The 23681-nt window shown below is 66.1% G+C and overlaps 2 protein-coding genes across 2 annotated transcripts; one reads left to right on the top strand and one right to left on the bottom strand.

Annotated features, from left to right (window-relative positions):
• Nucleotides 1-659: 659 nt before the first annotated feature.
• Nucleotides 660-5256, top strand: HK3 (hexokinase 3; the record flags this gene model as incomplete). Its single annotated transcript, XM_084268800.1, has 17 exons — nt 660-774; nt 1061-1209; nt 1370-1489; nt 1613-1708; nt 1787-1886; nt 1972-2155; nt 2317-2472; nt 2588-2821; nt 2908-3212; nt 3291-3430; nt 3553-3672; nt 3761-3856; nt 3979-4078; nt 4196-4379; nt 4456-4611; nt 4759-4992; nt 5121-5256. Exons 1-17 carry the CDS (start codon nt 675-677, stop codon nt 5254-5256), a joined length of 2610 nt encoding a protein of 869 aa, XP_084124926.1. The 5' UTR covers nt 660-674.
• A 571-nt stretch (nt 5257-5827) lies between these two features.
• UNC5A (unc-5 netrin receptor A) lies at nt 5828-18534 on the bottom strand (the record flags this gene model as incomplete). The annotated part of the gene is made up of 16 exons (XM_084268819.1): nt 5828-5993; nt 6167-6345; nt 6425-6589; nt 6675-6824; nt 6937-7170; nt 7277-7445; nt 7527-7614; nt 7709-8008; nt 8514-8702; nt 8787-8951; nt 9152-9319; nt 9434-9614; nt 9726-9829; nt 9906-10049; nt 10183-10404; nt 18423-18534. The coding sequence occupies 16 exons, from the start codon at nt 18532-18534 to the stop codon at nt 5828-5830; spliced, it is 2736 nt and encodes a 911-aa protein (XP_084124945.1).
• Between the last annotated feature and the right edge of the window lie 5147 nt (nt 18535-23681).

Genomic DNA, 23681 nt, shown 5'->3' with positions numbered 1-23681 from the left:
CGGGGTCAGGGTGCCGTGGAGCGGGGCCGCCCGGCCCTGAACCGGTGAGGGGCTCCGGCCCGGCTGTAGCCGAGCTATGTCAGGTGGCCGGGACGGGGATGGGGCTGAGCAGGCTGCCCCTGCGCGGTCCCGGGCAGCGGAGAGAGCAGCTTCCGGCCTCTTGCAGGTTGAGGGAAGACGCGGACAGGGTGAGGCGGGGGCAGCCCGCTTCTCCCGAGGACATCCACAGCACCATCACCATCGTGGGGCAGAGCTGCCCCCTCTACCCTCGGCTGCGGGGGAGGCTGCAAAGCGTCGGTGCTGTTGAGACCACGGCCCCATGGAGCAGGGATGCAGAGGGGAGGTGGGAGGCAGAGCTGGGGATGGGCACCCTGGACCCCCCTCAGCCCCACTTTTATGCTTGGGTGTGGGCAGGTGTGTGTCCTGTCCTCCTGCAGGACTCAGCAGGTGACATGCCACCTCCCTCCACTCAGGTCCCCAGTGAGTCCAGTGAGCCATCAGCTGGGCTTCCGGAATGATGCTGCCTGCACACCGGTAAGGCCCATCCCTTCCCTGCACCCAGCACGAGGCATCCTCTGCCCTTCAGACCTGCCCTAATGAGCCATTCCCAGGTACAACAAGCTCTGCTGGCACTCACCATCCCACTGGAGACGCTGCAGGTGGTGAAGAGCCGCATGCTGCAGGCCATGCACAAGGGGCTGAGCCGCCAGACACACGCAGAGGCAAACGTGCGGATGCTGCCCACCTATATCTGCTCCACACCTGATGGCACTGGTAAGGCTCTACCACCCACAGTCCCAAGTGCCTTGCTGGACTTGGCCCCGGGGGTGCTGGGGAGGGATGCACTGGTCTCCAGTCATGAGGTCCACAGGCCCTTGCACTGCCTCTGCCGGTCACCAGTGCAGAGGCCATGAGCTGGTTCCCTCAGCCCCTGCGGTGGTCTCAGGCTCTCAGGACCCCCGCCATGGGTGAGTGACTGTCCCTGGGACAGGGTAAGGAGCAGATTTTAAGGGACCTGTTACAGGGAAGGTCTCTGCCTGACACCTCTGCTCCCCTATAGAGAAGGGCGACTTTCTGGTGGTGGAGTTGTGCCAGAGCCACGTCCGGACCCTGTGGGTGACCCTCTTGGGCGACAGAAATCACAGCCCTCAAGTGACACACAAGATCTTTGACATGCAACAAGACATCATGCAGGGCAATGGGGAAGCGGTACGAGGTGGCCACAGCAGAGGGTGGCTGGTGCTGGGCTGCCCAGCACAACAGTGGCTTGGCAGGGCTGCAAGCTGGACCTGGGGCTCCAGGCTGCTTCCCACAGCCAGGGTGCTGGGTAAAGGGGAGCAGCCGGTCACCCCTGGCCATACCTTTGCAGCTCTTTGACTTCATAGCACAATGCATTCGCCAGTTCCTGGCTGACATCAGCAGCTCGCAGCAGCGCATCCCCTTGGGCTTCGTCTTCCCCTTCAGCTGCAGGCAGACACAGCTGGACAAGGTGAGTGGGACAGCCCCATCCTGGGGCTGTGGCTGCAGCTGCCTCCCCCCCAGCACATCAGTGGTGTGGAGCAGAGCCAGTGCGATGTCAGAAGCCAACATCTCGGCCGTGTGCTCCCCACAGGCAGAACTCATCTCCTGGTCCAAGGGCTTCAGCTGCAGTGACGTGGAGGGGAGGGATGTTGTGCAGCTGCTGCAGGAAGCCATCAACAAGCAGGAGGTGGGGGACCGTGGGTTGGGGTGGCTGTGGGCTACCCCCTTGAGGGGCTGATTATAGTCTTGCTTTGCTCTCGGCCAGCTCCACCACGTGGACGTCGTTGCCCTGATGAATGACACCGTGGGCACCATGATGACATGCAGCATGGGGGAGACACCCTGTGAGGTCGCCTTGATCGCGGGTGAGCAGTGGGCACCCCGTGTACCCCAAGGTGGTGGGTGCTGGGGGAAACCTGTGCCGGTGCTCACTGCCGCTGTGCCCCGCAGGCACGGGCACCAACAGCTGCTTCATGGCCGAAACACACCTGGTGGAAATGGCAGAGGGGACCAGCAGGCGGATGTGTGTCAACACCGAGTGGGGCTGCTTTGGGGACGATGGCACCCTGAGCGACATCCTGACTCCCTATGACCAAAGCGTGGACCAGGAATCTTCCAACCCTGGGGAGAAGAGGTGCTCCCACCGCCCAGCGAGGGCAGGGTCCCCAGGGCTCCCCATCTACCCCTGCGCGTGCCAGGCCCCAATAACGGGAGCACATGCAACGCTCCTGGGTGCTCTCAAAGGGCTGAGGGATGCTGGGGGGTACAACTGGCCCCTGCTTGGGCTGCACACAGGTTTGAGAAGTTGGTGGGCAGCCTGTACCTGGGGGAGATCATACGGCACGTGCTGATCACTCTGGCCACTGAGAAAGCACTCTTCCACGGGAGCAACATCACCGTCCTGAGGAGCAAGGACGCGCTCAAGACCCAGCAGGTCCTGGAGATTCTTGAGTGAGTGTCCAGGGACCAGGAGCTGCTGCGGGTGGGAGAAGAAGGGGGTGATGGGAGGGTGCCCCCAGCCGCAAGCCAGCAGCCCCATAAGCCAGCACTGTGCTCTCCCTCACAGCGCGGAGGGAGGCATGGCGGAGGCGAGGAGGACTCTGGAGGCTCTGGGGCTGCAGCCGAGCGAGCGGGATTGCTGCCGGGTGCAGCAGGTCTGCCGGGCGGTGGTGAGCCGCGCTGCCGCGCTCAGCGCCGCCGGGCTGGCTGCCATCCTCAGCCACATGTGTCAGAGCCGGAAGCTGGAGCGGCTGGTGGTCAACGTGGGGGTGGACGGTGAATTGTACCGGGACTATGCCAGGTGAGTGGGGACATGGGGTTCCCAGCGGGGTCCCACACCAACACGATGCCTCGTGCCCAGCTCTCACCATCATCCTCCTCCGGCAGGTTTGGGGAGATCCTGCAGAGCGTGACAGGGCTGCTGGCCCCTGAGTGTGTGGCCACCCTCCTGCCTGCGGTGGATGGGACTGGGCAAGGAGCAGCCATAGTGACAGCAGTGGCTTTACGCCTGGCAGCCCAGCGCCGCGAGGTCGACTGTCTGCTGGCCCCGCTGCGGCTCAGCCGCGCTGACCTGGAGCGTGTCCAGGCACTGATGAGGCAGGAGATGGAGCTGGGGCTGGGCTGTGAGACCAATGCCAACGCCTCTGTCCGCATGCTGCCCACCTATGTCAGGAACACACCTGATGGCACCGGTGAGGGCCGAGGAGACTGGGGAAGGGAGTACCAGGGAGGCTGTGGCCCCACTGATGCCCTGTGCTGGCTCTCCGCAGAGCGAGGGGAATTCCTGGCATTGGACCTGGGGGGCACCAATTTCCGGGTGCTGGTGGTGCGCGTGGCGCAGGACGGCATCCGCATAGCCAGCAAGGTCTACGTCATCCCCACCACCATCATGCAGGGCACCGGCGAGGCGGTGAGGCTGAGGGACAAGGCGAGGGGGTGGGAATTGCCTCCTCCTTCGCTGCCCGTGGGGCTGGGTGAGCCCCATGGCACTGCCCCAGCCTGGGCCCTGCTAACCACGGACACTCTCCACAGCTCTTCGACCACATCATCGAGTGCATCATGGACTTCCAGCTGAAGGAGGACCTCATGGAGCAGACCCTGCCGCTTGGCTTCACCTTCTCCTTCCCTTGCCAGCAGCTGGGCCTGGATAAGGTGAAGGGGTGCTGCATGCCCATGGGAGTGTGGAGGGTCCCCGGGGTGTGAGGCAGCTGCCCAGCCCCTGCTTCTGCCCTTCTTACAGGCAATACTGCTGACCTGGACCAAAGGCTTCAACGCCTCGGGCTGCGTGGGGGAGGACGTGGTCCAGCTGCTGCGGGAGGCTGCCCAGCGCAAACAGGTAAGAAAGGGCTGAGGGCTTGTCCTGTGCCCCTGGGTGCTGCCCTGCACCCAGGTGGTGCCAGCCCCAGGAACCACCTCAGTGCCGCTAAACTGTGGGTATCCCCATCTTTGTTTTGGCAGCACTTAGGGCTGAAGGTGGTGGCTGTGGTCAACGACACGGTGGGAACCATGATGTCCTGTGGCTACGATGACCCCAAATGTGAAATTGGCCTCATCGTGGGTGAGGACCACCTCTCCGAGTCCCTCACCACCACCCCAGCCTGGCCAGCATGGCTGTAGGGTGCCAGGTAGCTCTGCCAGGGCTGTGGTGGTGATGACACCAGCACGGGGCTTGCAGGGACAGGGACCAACGCCTGCTACATGGAGGAGATGCAGAACGTGGGCACAGTGGAGGGCGAGCAGGGCCGCATGTGCATCAACATGGAGTGGGGGGCCTTTGGGGACAACGGCTGCCTGGATGACATTTTCACCAGCTTTGACCAGATAGTGGATGACAAAACAATCAACGTGGGCAAGCAGAGGTGGGCAGGGGCACCAGGGCAGGGAGGGGACGGGGGGGGAGGTGGCAATGACCCACTAAGGCTGTGTCTGGGGCAGATTTGAGAAGTTAATCAGCGGCATGTACCTGGGTGAGATCGTGCGCTACATCCTGCTGGCACTGGTAGAGAAACAGCTCCTGTTCTGTGGCAAACCCTGCCCCAAGCTCCAGACCAAGGACATCTTCCAGACCAAGTTCCTCTCCAGCATAGAGATGTGAGTGCTGGTCTCTGACGGGTTCCCTGAGCCCGGGGTGGGGGGTGTGAACCCATTGACGGGCTGCAGGGTGCTGCTGCCTCCAGCTTGTGGGCTGAGGACAGCAATGGGGACGGAGGTGCTAACGGTGCCCCTGGTCTGGGGCAGGGATGGGCTGGCCCTGCAGCAGGTACAGGGCATCTTGCAAGACCTGGAGCTCCAAGCCAGCTTTGAGGACAGCGTGCTGGTGCAGGAGGTGTGCCAGACCGTGTCCACACGGGCAGCCCATCTCTGTGCCGCTGGACTGGCCGCAGTGGTGGAGAAGATGCGGGAGAACCGGGGCCTGGCCCAGCTGGCTGTCACCGTGGGGGTAGACGGCACCTTGTACAAGATGCACCCACAGTGAGTGGGGCTGGGGTGGTGGGTGCCTTCTGGGGCCCCTTGGCCTAGGGCCAGGGTCTGTGGGGGGGGAGCATGAGGTGTATGGAGTAGGGGAGCACCAGCCCTCACCCTTATTATCCCCCTCCCAGCTTCTCCCAGCGCCTCCAACAGATGCTGCAGGACCTGGCACCCAACTGCACCGTCACCTTCTTGGAGTCAGAGGACGGCTCAGGGAAAGGCGCCGCGCTCGTGGCAGCTGTGGCCTGCCGTGGCTCCGAGCCCTGAGGACAACCACCAACTGCCACCATTACCCCAATAAAGCCCTTCCCTCTGCACCTCTGACTCTTGGGCCATGGGGGGACGGGGAACATGTGGGGCAGGGTGGGCAGCGCACGGCCGGGCACAGCCCCAGGTAGCAATATATATCGAATTTATTTACATTCACGTCCGGCAGACCCCCCGCCCGCGGCACCGCTATGTACATAAGGCCAAGTGTAAATACTTGAATGCACTTAATACAGAATTAAAAAAACGGTCTTTACACAACACGGCACGGGGCCCCACACGCAGACAGCACGACGGCACCGCACGCACGACGCACACCCAGCGCCTCCCCGGCCCCCCCGCCACGCGGGACCCCCAGGGCTGGGCTGAGCCCTGCGGTGCCAGGGGGGTCCAGCCACCGTGGGGTATGGGCATCCCTCTCTTGCCAAGGGGCTGGGCAGCCCTCCCCGGGCGCTGTGGGGAAGTGGGGGCCCGGGGGCCGGCCGGGGCCCCCAGCCCACCCCATGGCAATGGTCCCCTGGGAGTGGGATTGGGCACACCCACTCACCCCACACCCACCCGCCCTGTGTGCTCAGCACTCGGCCTCAGAGACGGTGAAGAAGGCACCGTCCTGCTTGCCCACCTCGGCCACGGCGGCAGCCAGCTGCGAGAGGTTGCCGTTGGGGAAGTGCCGCGCTTCCCACAGGTTGAGGATCATGGCTGTGGGGCTGGGCTTGGAGGCGAAGAAGCTGAGATGGCTGGGGACACACACAGAAAGACCATGTCAGGGCAGAGGGGTGGGGACAGTTGGCCCCATCCTGGGCACCATCCTGCTCCCTGGGTCCTACAGCATTCCAACATCCATCCACAGGTGCAGGATGAAGCCAGAAGCCCCCTGTCCCCATCCATTGTACCACCCATCCCAGGTCACCTGTCGAGGTTGAGCTTCTGGGCTAGTGTCCTCCAGTCTGCTCCCCGGGTGCCTGGTGGGTCCAGGCTGCTGATGATCTTCTGGCGGATGAGGAAGGGGATCTTGAAGGCACTGGGGCCCACCAGGGCTGGGGCACCCACCTCGCTGTCAGGGACCAGCCAGTCCGAAAACCTTGTGTCCTAGGGGAGAGCACCGGGAAGGGAGATGTGAGCCCATCCTGGGGTCACCCCAGGAGCCCCCCCGCAGTGCTACCCTCACCTTGGCAATGTTGAAGTTGACGGTGAAGCTCTGCCCATCACCCTCCACCTGCCAGACCCAGATCTTGCAGGCCAGCTCGCAGGTGCTGGGGCTCAGGCGCTCCAGGGTGAAGGTGCAGTGCAGGAAGGGCTGCAGCCCGCTCCAGATGTGGTAGAAGGGAATCTCCTGCAGTGGGGTGATGGGTTGGGAGGGAGATGTCAGGGTGACAGGGACACCATCCCCATCCCTACCCACTGTCTGGGCTCCTCACCTGGTAGCTGGCAAGGAGTTTGCTTTTCCAGAGGGAGCTGGGCATGTCATGGATGGAGAGGCGCAGGTTGTGGTAGCTGTCCTTGAAGTGCAGCACCCGGGGGGCCCCGATCAGCTGCCCCCCCAGCTGCTTCTCCAGCTGGATCACCTCCTGCCAGCACAGGCAACAGTCAGGCAGGAGATGCTGCGGCCTGGCAACCCAGCCCTGCCTGCACCCTGAGCCAGGCTGGGGGGTTGCATAGAGCCCCTTCCTCCCCCAGTACCTTGAGGACATCCTGGGTGTCACTGAGGCAGTAGACGCGGATGTTGTACTCCAGCGAAGGGCAGGCGGCCGGCGCGAACAGGACCAGCTTGAGGCGCTTGGAGGCCGCCATGCTGAGGGACTCCCCGACCAGGGCGAAGCGCCCCAGCTGCTCCGTGAAGATGTAGCAAGCCTGGGCTTCCAGCTGGCAGTAGTACAGCTCCGTGCACGGCTCAGCACCCAGCTGCAGCACGTCCTGCGGCACCCAGGAAAAGATGCAGCCCAGGCACGGGCATCCCCCCCACCCCGCCGCCAAAATACCTCGACACACTCACACTCCCCCTGCTCCACCAGGCGCTCACCTCCCATGTGCCCTCACACGACTGCTTCTTCAGCCGGATGCTCCAGTTCTCAGCGCTGGCCTCCACACAGTGACCCATGGCCAGGATGGCGGGGCGGGTGAGGAGGACCCCGGGGGGGCCGCAGCTGACGATGGGGCTCAGCAGCGTCTGGCAGCCGGCCAGGGGCAACCTGGGGCAGAGACAGGGGTGGCTGAGTGGGGCCAGCTCCCCTTCCTCAGCAGCCCCATGCCCCAGCAGCCCTGGCACCTACCTCACCTCCTCCTGCTTGTGCAGGGTCAGGTAGACTTCATAGATCTTCCCCCGCGGGATGGCATCGGGTGGGATGAGCAGGCTGATTCCTGGGTAAGGGGGGGTGCAGGCAGGAGGGGTGAGCCCACAGGGACCCACCCGTGCTGGGTGATGCTCCAGCATCCCGTGCCCGCCCCGCTGTACCTGTGTTGGGGATCATGAGCCGCCCCCCCAAGAAGTTGAAGGTCCCGTAGGCCATGTTGGTGTTGCCACGGGGCAGGGAACGAAAGTAGCTCTGGGTGGAGAGCCGGGCCACGAAGTCAGCACCCTCGGCAGCGGGTGAGCTGTGGTGCAGGGTGTGCCGCCCGGCGCCCAGCGGGCTCAGCAAGTGCCCGTTGGGCAGCTGGAGCTTGGCAGGGCCGTCCTGGCGCGGGCAGAGCGAGCCCTGGTAGGTCATGGTGGCGGTGCTGAGGTCAGGCTGGATGGTGAGCAGGCTGGGGTTGTCTGCAGCACAGAGCAGGGGACCGTGGTGCCGGGACACAAGAGACATGGGGTGGGGGGTCCCTGCCCATAATGTGGTGGCACAGCCAGTCCTGGGGGATGTGGGGCACATAGCCCTTGCCCTGTAGTAAGGACCCCATGGAGCACAGCCACCCCTGGGCCCCTGCCCCATACCCTTGGCTCATAGCCACCCCTGGGCATCCGAAAGGGCATCGAACCCCTGTCCCATACCCTTGGCTCACAGCCACCCCCGGGGTCCCTGGAGCACACAGCACCAACCCAGGGTACCAGCCCACAGCCAGGGCCCCTCAGGGGCACAGAGCACTGACCCCACAGCCAGGGACCCTTCAAGCTCGGTCAGGGATCCCAGTAAGGCACAGAGCCCCCACCCTGGACCAGGGACACCCTGGAGCAAACAGCCCCAGCCCAGACCCCCTCACTGGGAACACAGCCTTCCTGAGAGACACCATGTCCAGGACACATCCCTGTTCCCACAGCCCTCACTCACCGGCCTTGCTGGGCTTGATGCTGACGGGTTGGAAGCCGGCAGTGAGGATGGAGGAATCGGCCACATCAGCGTCCAGGCCCCCCTTCTTGCGGCAGTACACCAGCACCCCTACCAGCAGCAGCAGCACCAGGCACACGGCCACAGCCACCAGCCCCACGTACAGCGCCACATCCTCTGCGCCGGGGGCGGCTGCGCGGGGCAGGGCGTCAGCACCCACGGGCACCCCCAGCCCCCCATCCTGAGGGACACCCCAGCTGTCCCCGCCGCGCTCACCGTGGCTGCAGAGCTCAGAGGTGCAGTTGCGGGTGTCCAGCTCGGGGCCGTGGCACTCGCGGCCCCCGTTGCGCGGCGCCGGCTCCGAGCACTCCCGGCTCCGCCAGTGGGTGCACTCGGCCCCGCACACCGACCACTTGCTCCACTCTGACCAGGCACCATCCACTGCGGGTACAGCCAGGACTCAGCACCCTGCTGCCATCCCGCCCCCCCATCCCACTGCCCCAGAGCTGGCAGAGACAGACACAGAGGGGTGGGAGGACGAGACACCGGGTGGGAGGGGGAGGAATGGACGGTGATGGGCGCAGTGGGCAATGTAGCATCGGTGGCGGGCACGGCAGTGGTGCCCTGGGCAGGGCGGGTACCTGGGCAGAGGGTGGTGCAGGCGGTTTTCTGCACGTTTTGGCCCTCACAGAAAGCCCCTCCGTTGAGGGGCGTGGGGTTGGTGCAGGTCCGGCTCCGCTTCTGCCAGCCCCGTCCACAGCTGGTGCTGCAGCCCGACCACTGCGTCCACGTCGACCAGCCGCCATTCACTGGGTGGAGAGGGACCCGTCAGCACTCCGCCGGGATGGGGATGTGGGGAGGGACAGGACAGGGAGGGCAACACTGGGGTAAGCATGGCGGGGACAGGCGTGGTGGGGCCGTACCGTAGACGGTGATGGCAGCGGAGGCGCTGCGGCGACGGGCCACGATGTTTTTGGCCACACAGGTGTAGTTGGCGGTGTCGGCCAGCCGGGCCTGCCGCAGCACCAGGCTGTGCTCCGGTGTCACATAGACGTTGGCATCCAGCGCCGGGTCCACCAGCTCTTCGTTGCGGAGCCACTCTACCTGTGGGGCATGGGGATGTCACCTAGCTCCCTGTGGGGAGCACCCATGGCATCCCTGGAAGCAAGGGGCATCCTCAGCCATATCCTGCCCTGCCCAACAGCGGGGTCTCACCTCGGCAGGGGGGATGCCCTCGGGAGGGCGGCATGGCAGCACGATGCCCTGCTCAATGGAGACCTCCTTGGCCGTTGGCTCCTGCTCAAAGTTCTTGCGCAGATCTAGGGGAGTGCAGAGGTGAGGGGAGGGCGGCCAGGGCCAGCACCCTGTCCCACCACGGCCCCTGCAGACACTCACAGGCAATCCGCACAAAAGCTTTCTGGCTCTTGGTGGTGCCGGAGGAGCTCCAGGCCACACACTGGCACCAGTACTCCTCCAGCCCAAAGATCTTCTCCACTTGCTGGCGGGTGACCTCGATACGCACCTCCATCACCGGCAGCCCTGCAACCGGTGGGCGGCACATCAGTGTCAGCATGCTGGGAGCAGCCCCAAACCCCTGCCCTTCCTGGAGACCAGTGCCTGTAGCTCTCTGTGATCGGGGCCAGTGCCATTCTTGCTGCCTGCACTTGCTCACCAGTGCTGCGGTCGGTGCTGTGCTGCGTAACGTGGTCGCCCTGGTGCACCCACTCGCCGTTGCACTTGAAGTAGATCTGGGTAGCGGGGGTGGCCCGGCAGGCCAGGCTCACAGCCTTGTTCTTCACAATGTAAACGTCCTCTGGCTCCAGCTGGAAGTGTGGCAGCAGGTCCAGGGACGCGCCAGACACTGGGTTGGCCACGGTCACACTTTGCTGAGCACCTGTGGGGAGATGGGGGCTTGGCCACCTCCAGCACATCCAAGCAGCGCGATCACCTGTCCCGGCGTGGTCTCGTGCCAGTGGCCCCGTGTGTCATATCCTTCCCCCCCCCGGGATGTAGCAGCCCCCTCCCAGCCCTGCCATCCATCACAGAGCACAGCCGCATGGTGGCTGCTCCCGCTGAACCCTCACCGATCCCTCATGTCCGCACTTAGTGCTAATGAAAAGGAAATGTAGTGTGACCAACAAGGGCCATCGCTCACGCCTCCCGGGGTGCCCGCTGCCCCCCCTTCCCCAGCCCGCTGCAAGGCGCGGGCCAGGGGCCACCTCCTGCCCTGCCACACTGTGGGGTGACACAGGGATGCAGGGTGAGCGGTGGGGTGCATTCTCCGTGCCCTGGGGGACACTGCAAGGTGACACAGTGGTATGTCCTGTCCTGTGCTGCTGGCACCCACCTGCGAGCAGGCACAGGCATGGCACAGGGCTGCTAGTTGTCCCCAGTCTCCCCAGGGTGGTGAGGCTGGCTTAGGGCTGTGCACACATCCCTTGTGGGCTTGGGCATCCCTCAGCTTTGGCTCAGGTTCCCCGTGGGGACAGCAGCACCGGGGACCCGACATGTGGCACGGTACCCATGCCCCCCACCCCAGACATGGCCGGGTGCCCCGGGTGCCCCCCCTTCCCCCCCCCCCCCCCCCCCCCCCCCGGCATCGGCTGCGGAAAGAGTTAATAAACCAGGGCCCTAAATAAGCATTTGATTAACAAACGATAAAATAGCGATTGTGTCACTGAATGAAGCTGTAATTGCTGCTGCTAATTGGCTGGTTAGGATTTAATAAGCAATTAAATGGGATGGAATGCGCAGTAATTAAGTGCCTTTGTTTGGCAACCGCCCGCCGCCCCCCACGCGCCCGCGGGACCCCCCTGTTACAGCCCACCCGGGCGGCCGCCCCCCCCCACCTCGGCACGGCTCCGGGGATGGGTGAATGGCGGGGCGCCGGGTCCTGGCTGAGTCTCCCAGGGGGACTCCGGGCCCCGCTGCTCCCCCCAGCTGGATCAGTTCCCCCCCCACCCGGGGCGGGGAGCGGGCCCGCCGGGACGGGCAAGGTGCGGCAGCTAATTTACGCGGGGAAGATAAACGGCCACCATAACGGGCCGGTTATTACCCCATCAGCACTTTTACAATGTCGCTGGCAATTAATTTAATTAAAACCCCTGTCGGGGATATACAGGCATTTCATATTTCACCGGTTTAACGACCCCCCCCCACCCCCCGCCCCAGCCGCAGCCCGGGGCCGGCCCGGGGGGTCACGGCGCGGACAGGCGCTGCGGTCCCGGGGCCGGTCCCGGTGCCGACTGCGGCACGGCTCGAGCAGCGCCCACGGCTCTCGCCACCGCGCCTCCCCCCTCCCCGGGCACCTCGGGGTGCCCACGCTGCACCCCCCGTGCCGGCTGGAGGGGAGGCGCTGGGATGGGCAGAAAGGCAGCCCGGCTTGGCACCGCACAGCATCACCGCACAGCACCAGCGCTCAGCACCAGCGCTGCCTGCTGCCCGGGCGGCTGTTGCGGACATGCCGGGGGAGGGAGGTACTGGTCTGAGCCCCGGGTGCTGAGCTGTGCGCCTGTTCATCCCGGCCCAGCTATGGGTGGGGGAGGCAGGGTGGGCACAGAGCCCTCCATCCCCCCCCCAGCTGCCCACCCAACTGTGGTGCCGGGCGCTTCGTGGGCAGGGTGGGACCACGGGCAGCAAATGAAGCTGGGGACGTGCAGCACAGCCCCCCAAGGCGGGATGCCATCCTGCTGCCCAGAGCCATGCTGGGCGCCGCTGCGGCTCGGTGGTGCGGTCAGGGACAGAGCCCGGAGGCTGGCGTTGGCCTGGAGCTGGTGATGGGGCTGCGGGTGTGGGTGCCCCATGCACCAACGGCACCGCATGCACAATGGGCACCCGACGCACTGTGGGCACCCCACGCACCCTGTGGCCATCCAAAGTACCGTAAGCACCCCACGCAGCACGGCTATCCCAAACACCATAGGTACCCCACGGGTACCCCATACCCTGCAGGCACCCCATGCCCTACAGGCACCCCTCCACTACAGACGTACCCCATGCACCGTGGACCCCCCCACACCCCATGCCACAGATACCCCACACGGCGTGGGCACCCCCAGCCCGTAGGCAGGGGTGCAGCGTGGGCGCCCCGTGGGCAGCGGCCCCCCACGCGGCGCCGCGCTGGCTCCCGCACCGCGTCGGCCTCGCCGCTCACCTGCCGCTGTGTTGCCATGGAAACAGGCGAGATGCTTATGTCACCTTGGCAAGGGGAATCGGGGAACTTCGGTGGGGATGGGGGACTGGGATGGAGGGTGGGGGGCGGGATGGTGGAGGGTCCCACTCGCCCCCAGGACCGCCCCCGCCATGGCAGGGGGCACAGCCCCGGCCAGCTGCTGTCTCAGCAGCCAAAGAGGAAATTGGGGGCGCGGTTTGCTACCAGCACCGATAAATCACGGCCGGTAAAGCCAGTGCATTAAGCAAGGCTTTATTATCAATTATCCCCCGCCCACGTGGGCTAACGAGCATGCCGGCAGGCCTGATGAAGGGGCAGGGTGCTGGGGGTCAGGCTGAGGAGCAAGGCTGGGGCACTCACCTTGGGGGTGCAGAGGGGATGGGGGTACCCTGCTACAGGCTCTGAGTCTTTGCCCCAGTGCTTCGGGACCCCCGGCTGCTCCTGGCACCCTCCCAATGCCAGAACCCCCCTGTGCTCCCCAGCTGCTGCCACTCTGGGTGTCCACACAGCCCCTTGCTACACAGCACCTGGGCTCCCCAGCCTCAGAAACACAAGGTGTACTGGTGTTACTGGGCAGGGAGAGGCTGCAGGACGCTGCATTGCCCAGCGGGGTGGGGGCATTGCCAGGACTCAGCAGGTGCCCCCACCCTGGTCCCTCTTGCCCTTAAGGGGCTAATCCTGCCCCCGGTGGCAGTGCCATGCTCCCTGCGGAGCAGAGAGCAGCATTCCGGGCACCTCGGTGCCCGCTGCGGGGAGACGCCGGGAAGGTCAGTGTGTTCTTGGCGAGGAGAGGCTGCCCGCCGGCGGCTGCAGCAGCACCGGCACCGATGCTACGGGGTATGCCCGGTTGGCACAGCCACCCTCGGGAGGGAGCAGGCAGCTGCCTGCAGCAGAACGCTCCAACAGCATGTGTCCGCCCCGACCAGTGCTGCCCAGCATCCCATGCATCGGCCATCCCCCACGGCCCTGCCCCAGCCTCCCTCAGCCCCTCACCGCCTGCCTGCACCCCCCCTGCCTGATGCCTGTCACCCCAGGGGTCTCTGGGGTGAGGTGGGAACCTTGACACCAGCAGCTGCCCCCGCCGGCTGTGCCTCCCTCCGGGGACCTCCCCAAATTCCCCCAGGCTTTGCAGCCGGCTCCCCATCCATCGCACCCGCGCCAGACCTGGCACGCCATTAACATGAAAGATTTCCTCACACTTTGCCGGCGCCCGGCCTGTGCCCCAGCAGCAGGAGATTAAAGCAATAATTGCTGCTGATTGCACCGGCCTGAAGGAGGGAAAGGTGGGCGTCAGGGGGAGAGCAGAGGGTGTCCAGCTGTGCCCAGAGGAACCTGGGGGTGCCAGCCCTGCCCACTGCCAGCACTTTGCTCTCCACAGGACACAGAGGAGGGGGAGCTGGCGCGATTCGCTGCTATCAAAAAGCTCGTCTGAGGCTTTGAGCCGGGCACCATCCTGTGGGGAGGGGCTGGGCTCTGAGCCACGATGAGCCGGCGCTGCCACTGGGAGACCCCCAGCCAGGGGCCGCGGCATCGTCTGGCACTGCCCACCTGCCTGCCGCAGCTCCAGTGTTCACCGGCAGCACCTGGGCATCGGCCAAGCGCTCCCCCGGCACCCACCGTCCCACCCGGTGCAGCCCCCACGGTGATGCCAGCCGGGTGCCAGTGCCAGCCCCAGCCGGGCAGGGTGCCAGCCGGGGCAGATGCCAACGCCGGGCTCAGCACAGCCCGGCTCCCGGCCAGCCTGGTGCACGGTGAGCACCGGGAGGGACGGGGCGACGATGGGCACGGAGCCCCAACACACCCCCGGGGGTGGCCCTGACGCATCCCCAATGTCCTGGCGCATCCCCACAAGTCAGCCGCTTGTCCTGCCCCCCACAAGCGTGTGCCCCCCGTGTGCCAGCCCCACGGCAGAGGTTGGGGGGGGTGGGGGGTGGCGGGGGCCGGAGGGTGCCTGTCTCCCGGCGAGCGCGTGGCAGCGTCTGGGCGCTGATTAAGCGAGCGCTCGTTATGAATGAATTAGTCAGGCAGGTTTGCATGACAATGGAGCTGCCTAATTACGGATTTGAGCTGATAACGCTCTCCCCATTACATGCAATTAGCATGTGCCAGGGCGGGCAGGGCTCCCGGCGGCTGCAACCTCGCCCCAGCCCAGCGCCCGCCGAGGGGGATGCACAGCCCCCCCCCCCCCGCCCCCCTCCCGGCCCACGGCTGCTCCATCCAAACCGGCGGCAACGATGCTGGGAAAGGCGGCCGGGGGCAGCAGCCCCTCCCTCCCTCCCGGGGGACACCCTGCCCGGGAGGGCTACTGGCGCTGGCACCCGCTGCTGGGCACCCTCCCCCGGGCACCCTTGGAGCTGGTCCCTCACGGCACGTACGGAGCCCCGTTTCCTGCCAGCCCTGGGTGCTCGTGGAGCCCCACAGCCTCCGTCAGACCCAGCGTGCCCGCGGGACCTGTGCCAAGCCGTGCCAGCCCTTGCCAGCAGTGCTGCATAGGGAGAGGGTCCCATCCCGGCCCTGGCTTGGTGGGGGACTCGCCCTGCTCAGCCTGGCACTGGGATGGGGTGTGGAGGGGATGGCGCTGGCCCAACCCCACATACTGGGGCTGTCGCTGGGGTGCCAAGCCCAGGGAGCAGTGAGACTTTCCTGGCTCTTTTTTAACTGACAGTGAAGAGTAAATGTTCCCGCTGAGCCCTGGCCCTGCCAGGGGAGTGTCAAGGTCACACTCGGCCCCACATCCCCACCAGAGTTGGGAGGGAGCAGGGTGGGGGGCTGGGAAAGGCACCTCCAGCCACACAGGGATCCCAGCTGCCAGGTCTCATGGTCTCACAGCCTCTCCTCTCCCACTCATGGGTGATACATGCCTGTGACAGTAGCCCTGGCACCTCATAACCCTGTGGCAGCAAGAGCTGGCAGGAGGGAGCTGTCCCCATGCTGCAGACAGGAGCCCCAGGCTGGGCAGGGTGAGCTGCGATCTGCTGACACCCACCCATAGCAGCACTCAGAGAGCGGGCAGGAGGCAGGGACAAGGGGTACCAGGTAAGTGGACCTGACTGTGATGAGGATGGAGTCCCAGTTCGCACTGGCTGGAGCCTGCCCACCCCAGCATGCCTGCCAGCAGCCACACAACACACAGCAGTGACGGTGCCAACAGCTGGAGCGGTGCTGGCACCGAGGGTGCACCCCTGGGTGCAGGGCAGGGCACACACGCTGCACGTGCCACCATCCCTCGGGCACCAGCACCAGTCCTAGGGTAGTTCCAGGTGCTGCCGCCCACCCAGGTAGGATGGGTGCTCAGCTGCACCCACGGCTGCAATGTGCCCATGGTGGCTCCGGGGGTGCCCAGCCCCTGGCAGCACCACCAGCACCCTGGTCCTCCCCCCACGGCGAGCACCTGCCAGGCTCCGCACGGTTTGATGTAGTGCCAGCCCTGCGTGGCACCGAGCCAGAACAAACAGCCCTGGGCGGGCTGCGTCTGCCGCGTGCTCGCACTGACAGCCGGCACCGCACGGCAGCTTCCTGGCTACCCAGTACACACCAGCCCTGCCCGCTGCCCTGCCCTCCTGCCTGCCCCACAGGGGCACCAGTGCCCAGCCAGGCACAGGCTGTGGGATGCCGATGGGATGCCAGGCTGTGGGTCAGCAAGTGGTGGGGTGCAGTGGTCAGGGTCTACATGCTAGAGTCCGAGGGTCCCCGGCAGCCTGGGGAAACCAGCAGCACTGTGCCTCATGTACCATGAGACCTGTGGCCCAGGCCAGAGGAGCTGGGGCAGGAGCTGGTGTGGGTCACACTCACTGGGGTAAGCACCAGCTGTGGGGGCAGGAGATGCTCTGGGGCCTGGCAGTGATTACTGCAGATGCCAGTGGGAAGGGAAAAGGCCCATGGCAGTGCTGGACCAGGGGTAGCTTTGAGGATGGATCCTGACTCTGTACCCTTGCTCTCCTGCCAGCACAGCAGTCGAGCTGGACAGCCCCCACACCTCAGGTGCTCACCCCACACCGCTGCCTATGAGTGAGCCCCAGCCCTTGCTGATGCGCTCAGCCTTCGTCTGCAGGCACTGGCAGCACAGCACACAGCCCACACAGGAGATGCTCTGCCACGGCTACAGGCAGGGATTCACTGCCTGGACACTTGGGTTCCTCTGTCCCCAGCCTGTGCCTCAGCACCCCTGGGGAAGGGGTGCTATGCAATGCCATGCCATGCCATGCTGTGCCATGCCATGCTGTGCCATGCTGTGCCTGAGCAGCACCTGGCGTGCAGGGGCCCAGTTCTGCCATGTCTGTGCTGAGCGGCGGCCACGCAGGTGGCTGGGCTCAGTCGCGCCGTGGCTGGCTGTGAGCTGCCTGCCAAGCGAGCGGCAGCGATGAGCTCCTGCGCCGCACTGCCCCGAGCCAGTGCTGGCACTGTCACCCCCCCCACACACACACCTCTCACTGCAGAGCCCTGTCCCGTTGTTGCCCAGCTCCATCCGTGGGTCACCACGGCCCCATGGGTGCTATGGGGACAGCAGTACTCCACGCCCAGCTGGGGGCCTGTACCCACAGCATCCTCCATACGGGGTCCCCTGCGCCCAAGGGGTGCCCACCCACCGTGCCACCCACTGCACCGGCTCTGCAGTCGTCCCCCTGCGGATAGGGCCGTGCTGGGAGTGCTGGGCGCAGGGTCCCTGGGGAGCATGGCCGGGAAGGATGGGTGCGGGTACGGGCAACACGGGGGCTGCAGCCCCGCTGGGTGCGGGCCGAGGCCAGGCTAGGGGATGTCTCCGGTGGCGGCAGGAGGGTCGGTGGGCCGGGCCCCGAGGGCTCATAGGGGTGCCCCCCCTCCGGGCACCCCGCAGAGCGCACGTCCAGCCCCGAGCAGCTCCCCGCCTCCAGCCCGGTCCTTTGTCTGCAGCCGCCACTTTCCAGGCTGCCGTGACACTCGCCAGCAACCGACAGTCCCGGGCACCCGCCGCCACCCCCGGCCCCCCGACCCCCGGCCCGGCAGGCGGTGCCGCTCAGCCCCGGGGGTCCAGCCCAGCCCGCGCCCCACCGGCCGGGTCCTGCCCGGGGCGGGGGGAGCAGAGCCGGGGGCAGCCGAGCTCCGGACCGTCTGCGTCTGCAGCGACACCGACGCAGCCCCGCATACCCCCCACGCCACGGCCACCCACGCGCGCTCCCGCGGGGTGACAGCAGCCCCCCTCCCAACTATCCCCCTCTCCACGGACCCCAATGTCTCAGCCAGGTGACGGGGACGGCGGGGACCCCGTGCAGGGGGCAGGGATGCCGCGCCCGGGGCAGGAGCCCGGCACCGGGCTGGCTGGGGCCCCGGGGGAGCGGAGCCGTGCCGGCGAGCGGCAGCCCCCCCAGTGCGGGCAGGCAACGGGGGAGTGCCGGCTGGGCACGCGTGTGCGGCCATGCGTGGGCATGGGGCGGGGGGGGGGCAGCAGCGCCTGTGCTGGGGCAGGGCGCACGCCCCCCGCCCGGGAGCGCACCCAGCACCCCGCGGAACCCCCGGTATCCCCCAGCCGAGCGGGAGGGGAGGAGGGGAGTGCCCCGCACCCGGAACGGCCCCCGGTGTCCCCCGCGCCCCGTCCCCACGAGGGGACCTGGCTCCCCGCAGGACGTCCGCCCGCCCGCCGCCGCTTCCCGGGTGACCTTGCCCGGCGCCCGGTACCGGTGCCGAGTCCCTGCCACTTCCCCCCCACTCCTCAACCCCACACAAACCCGGAGCCCGGTGCCCGCGGGGGGCGCACGGCGACTCACCGGCGGCGGCGGCGAGGAGGGCAGCGGCGAGCAGAGCACCGAGCGGCCCCGGCGCGGCGGCGGCGGCGGTGGCGGCGGCGGTGGCCCGGCGGCGGCGCGGCCGCGCACCCATGGCGCGCCCCGCGGAGCGCTGCGCGGCGCGGGGCGAGGGAGCAGGGCGGGCCGCGCTCCGCGGCGCCCTCAGCGGGCCATGGCGCCACCGGCCCCGCCACCGCCACCGGCCCGGCCCCGCCGCTGCTGCCGCCCGCCGCCGCGCCGCTCCGCTCCGCCCGGGCGCCGCCAATGCGGGGCGGCGAGCGCGGACCCGCCCGCGGAAGGGACGGCGCAACAGCTGGGCGCGCCCCCGCCGCCGCCCCCCGCCCCGCGCCCCGCTCCGCACCCCCGGCACCGCTCCCCCCACCGCATCCTCCCTCCGCATCCCTCCCCCCCTCTCTCCCCCACCCCAGGGCCGGCGCTGGGGGTCCGCGCCCCTCCCCGACCGCAGCAGCCTCCCGGTGCGGCACCCCCCGGTTTGCACCCTCCCGGGCACGGTGAGCGCTCCCCCTTCTCCCTAGCACGAAATCCTCTCCACCCCGGGACATCCCCCCCCGGTACCCTGAGCCCCTGCTGCCCCTGGGGCAGGTGATGCCCCGAGATCCCCCCGGGTCCAGCCTGGCATTGCACGAGGGGTGGGGGGGGGACACCTCTCTGGGGTCCTGCCGGCACCCTGCCCTGCCCCCTCCAGCCACCGCAGCTCTGCCAGGCAAGCGGGAAATGTCACGGAATCGGAGCCACCATTTCAGGGGGAACATGTGCCATCCGCGGGGGTCCACCTCACCGTCAGCCATGGGGGGCTGGCTCCGAGGTCCCCCGCACTCAGCCAGGCTGGGCTTTCCCAGGGGATTTGTCTCTACCCCGGCTGTGGGATCTGTCCCCTTCCGTCCCTGCACTGTCCCTGCATGCAGGTACCAGTGCCACCCAGTGTGCCCAGCAAACAGCGCTGGCCTCACTGACAGGCAGATTGCGTTGTGGGCAAGTGTGAGGGGCAAAGGGGGTGAGGCTGCACTGGGGTGTCCAAAGTGGTCCCTGAACTCCCTGGGAGCCAGGCACCGTGCCAGTGGTGCTGAGCAGACCCCTGTTCCCACCAGCCGTAGCCAGGCAGTGGCTCCCAGCATCGCGTAGCAATAATTTCATTAGCAGCTCCAGGAACAATTAACAACTGCTCTGACGCCTTCAAGAGCTTGAAGTGGGTGCGAAGCCAGCGCAGCTCTCCTGGGCGGCCTCCATCCTCCCCGGTGCAGCTCTGGCAGTGCCAAGCAGCGCTGAGGCCACCACCAGCACAGTCCCTGGGTGAGGCTGGAGCCATCTCCCACCATCACATCACGCTCCTTGCCGGGGACCTCCCGTGCCAATACGGTCACGTGCCAGCCACGCGTGCAGGCAGGGGAGCACTCGTGGGGTGGCACCCATGGGTGCCCAGTTTGGTCCTGCTGTGCTGCCCCAGGCAGTGCCCTGAGCCCCAGCACATCCCGTGTGAACACTGGTGGGGGCCAGCCCGCAGTGGAGACCCCCAGCCCACCATAGGCAGAGCCCCAGCACGGCAATAACCACCCTCCTTCAGGCTGGCTCGTTATTACTGATGGCATTTGCATGGAAACAGGATGTTTTTACTCCTCACGGCTCCATCTGCTCCCGCTGAAGTCACCGCACCACACGTGAGCTCCCGGGGGGCTGCCATGGGAACCAGGGTGAACTCTTCCGCAGCGCCAGGACCCCCAGCCTGAGCTCCTGTGGTGGCTGGACCCCCCGAGGCAGGCAGCAGGGCAAGACTAGGTGGGGGTACCCAGCGCGGATGGCACCTGCGCACGGCACCCAGCACGGAGCCACCCTGGGGCAGCGCAGCAGGGAGGGGGCTTGTGGCCCCCGGCATGGTGCCAGCCCCATCTGCTCCTTGCGCTGCTCTCCTGGGACGGCTTCCAGCTCCCGTTCCTGGCGCTGTGCCGGTGGTGCCAGCAACAACATTCCCACTGCCCGGCACCCACCTCACTCTTCCTATCCTGCCACCCACCTAGGGGTGCCAGGGGTGCCCTGGTCCTGCCTCAGCTCTGGTTTTCTGGGCTTCTGCCACGCGGTGCCACACCGAGGCCACGCTGAGGCCACGCAACGTCACCCTGCACGTCCCTCCTGTGCCATGGGTCGGCATGGCCCAGCCGTCAGTGGGGAAGCGGCGGGGCGCACTGACAAGTTAATAGACTCTAATTAATACAGATTGGGGAGATCACTTTCAATTCCGCTCGCTCTCCTTCTTACTGAGGAAGAGCCGAGGGGGCGGATGAGCCAGATCCTGCTCTGCAGCTACCAGAGCCGTGAGCCCTGGCTCTGAGGGGCCGTGCCAGCTCAGCCCTTGCCCATGGCAACACTCAAGACCCTGGACCACCTGCTGGGGTGGTGTGAGGGGCCGCAGCTTGTGGGGAGCCACAGGACTCCAGGGCTTGGAAGAGGGGAGTGTGGTGCCCAGCCCAGTGCCCCCAGGGCAGTGTGTTCAGCACCTGGGTGTCCTGCCACCACCGCAGCCCCGAGGGGATGCTGGAAGCGCTGGCCCCACCGGGTGTTGTAAATGGATTATTACTCAGAGTAATTAAGATGGAATTAAAAATTAATTCTCTTCTCCAGCACGCCACGGTCATGGCTCAGCCGCGTGCTCCAGCCACTGTGCCAGAGCTTTCTCCTGCAAGAAATTGTGCTGGGGAGGAGGTGGAGGGAGGGCATTACCCAGTGATGGGAGGTGGTGGGACCTGGGCTCCCAGGGCTTCTGCTTCCCTGGGGATGTCACCACCCTAGCTCCACAACTCTCACACACCACGTGAGTGCTGTGGGCACCATGTCTGACTGTGCCAGCCAAGGCAGCTCCCAACCATTCACCCAGCCTGCAAAGCCCCTGCTTGTGCCCTGCCCGACCTCCTGCCCGGCCCCAGCAGCCGTGGGCAAGGCCAGCCTGGAGATTTTCTAAACTCCCATCAAATATTTAAATAGGTATTTGAGCTCATGTATAATGGATCGCCCGAGCGCTGCCTCCCCATCCATTTGTGGTATTTAAGGAAGTCGAATATTAAACACCATTGTATTAGCAAAACCGCCGTCTGCTTAATTGAGTTACAAATGGGGAAGGTGCTGAAGAATAAACAATGCATAATGCATGGCCCTGGGAGCAGGATGCGGCCGGGACCCTGGCGCTGGGCGGGGTTCAGGATGCGCAGGGTGCTGGGGACTGGGAAGGTGCCCTGGCAAGGAGTGGGTTTTGGAGCTGTTGGTGCCGATGCCAGAGCTGAGGGTGTGAGGAACACGTGTGCCATGCAAGGGGCATGTGCTGACAAATGGGATGGGATGGGATGGCGTGGCACAGTGTGGGATATCCCGAGCCTCATCCTGCACAGGGATGGAGCCAGGAGCCCAAGAACAACCCCAGCCACACGAGTAGCAGAAAGATTATGAAAATGAAAAGTAAATAAATATGGATGTTGAGGACCTAATTCTGATAAGAGGATTTTCAAAATTAGCCATTTGCAAGAGTAGATTAACAGCGCACGGTGCCGGGGGCGGGAAGGGCTCCATTAAGGCACGTGGCAAAGCCCGTCCCACCAGAGCCCGCTCCTTGCAGCTCCCAGCACCTGCAGAGCTGCTCCCTGATTGTTAAGGAGGCACATTTGCTGCTGCTGTGGGGGAAAAAGGAGGTGGCTGGAGGAGTCAGAGCCCAGGGCAGTGCCGCCCTGTACAGATGGGTCCTGTGGATGTGGTGCCATGGCACTGGAACCTCACCAGAGAATGGCAGCAGCTGAAGGCACTGGGGTGCTGGTGCCTGGGCAGACAGGAGGGTGTGCATGGTGGTGTTTGCAGCAGAGGTCCCCAAGGGTGGGCCTGGCACCCCCAGCTCAGGCGTACGGTGACAGCATGGGTGGCAGCACGGGGTTGAGACAGGGGAGTGGGGTGAGCAGGCAGTGAAGCTGCTGGCTGCTTGTGCCTCCCCATGGGTGCCTTCCACCAGCTGGAGATGGTGCTGATGCCTGCCTAACAGCACCCTGGGTGCTGGGGTGGGGGCACCTCCAAATGCCCTGGGCTGGGCAGGGGCAGGAGGCTGCCGGGGCTCAGGGAGGCTTTTTGCATCCTCTGGCTGGGATTTTCTATCCAGGCAGCCAAGCAGAAATCTCATTACAGCCCGGCACAAAGGCAGCATCCCTGTCTCTGTGCCTGCTTGGGGGCTGGGGCAGGCTGGGGCAGGCACAGCTGTGAGCAGCAGCAGGCTGTCCTGGACATGGGCAGCCGTTGGGGCTGAAAGCAGCTGTGTGCTGCCCCTCAATCCCTCTCAGCTCCATGTGCCCCTCGCCCCAGCCCCAGGACCTGCCAGCTCCTTCCCCAGCCCAGCACAGACAAGTCATATGTGGGTCTGAGGTGGGTGGCAGCTCCCATGGAGCCTCCAGACCATGTATGGGGCAGGGGCTGTGGGCTTGCAGGCAGGGCAGGGTGCAGGCAGCCCAGGCACCCTGGGTGCCCGGCGCTCCCGCGGCAGCAGCAGCACCAGACAATTAATTAACAGGGCGGTGGGAGAGCAGCCGGCAGAGCTGTGCAGGATCGATGGGCGCATCGACCGCCTGGGAAACACCAGCGCTCCCAGCCAGAGGTGCTGGGGTAAGTGGGCAGGGAGCTGGGCAGGGAGCTGGGCAGGGAGCTGGGTAGGGAGCCCAGCAGTGCCTTGGCCCGGTGCTGGTAGGGGGTTGGCTGTGGGCTGCAGCATCACCAGCCCCTTGCCAGAGAACACCGGGGTGCGCAGGGACAGGAGGGGACAGACACTGGTGACACTGGGGCCCGTGGCTACTCCCCCTGAGCAAGGAGAGTGGTCAGTCTCTGTGCCATGCTGGGAGGATGTGGGGTGCTAATGGAACTCCCCCTTTCCCAGCTGTTGGGATGTGTCTGTGTGTGTGGAGGCGCAGGGCAGTCCCCTGGAGCTGGTGGCTTTGGCCAGGGGACCAGAGGGATGAGGATGCACCACTGGAGTCCTGGGGACAAGGGGGTCCCATGCTGACTCCATGGCATGTGTCCATGGAGTGGACAGGCAGAGAGGTGGGGACAGCTCTGCTTGTCGCAGGGTACTGCCTGCAGCCCGCCACAGCACCGTGCTGCAGCCATGCCTGCAGATCTGATGCCTGCAGTTCTCTGACCACACAGTTCCTGTCCCTGTCCCCATCCCTGTCCCCATCCCACCCGCCCGCTCGCCCCGCCTGCCTC

This window comes from Gallinula chloropus, assembly GCF_964237585.1.
Source record: "Gallinula chloropus genome assembly, chromosome: 10".
Taxonomy (NCBI): domain Eukaryota; kingdom Metazoa; phylum Chordata; class Aves; order Gruiformes; family Rallidae; genus Gallinula; species Gallinula chloropus.
Note: the sequence above shows the minus strand (reverse complement) of the source record. Positions and strands in the feature narration are given on the sequence as shown.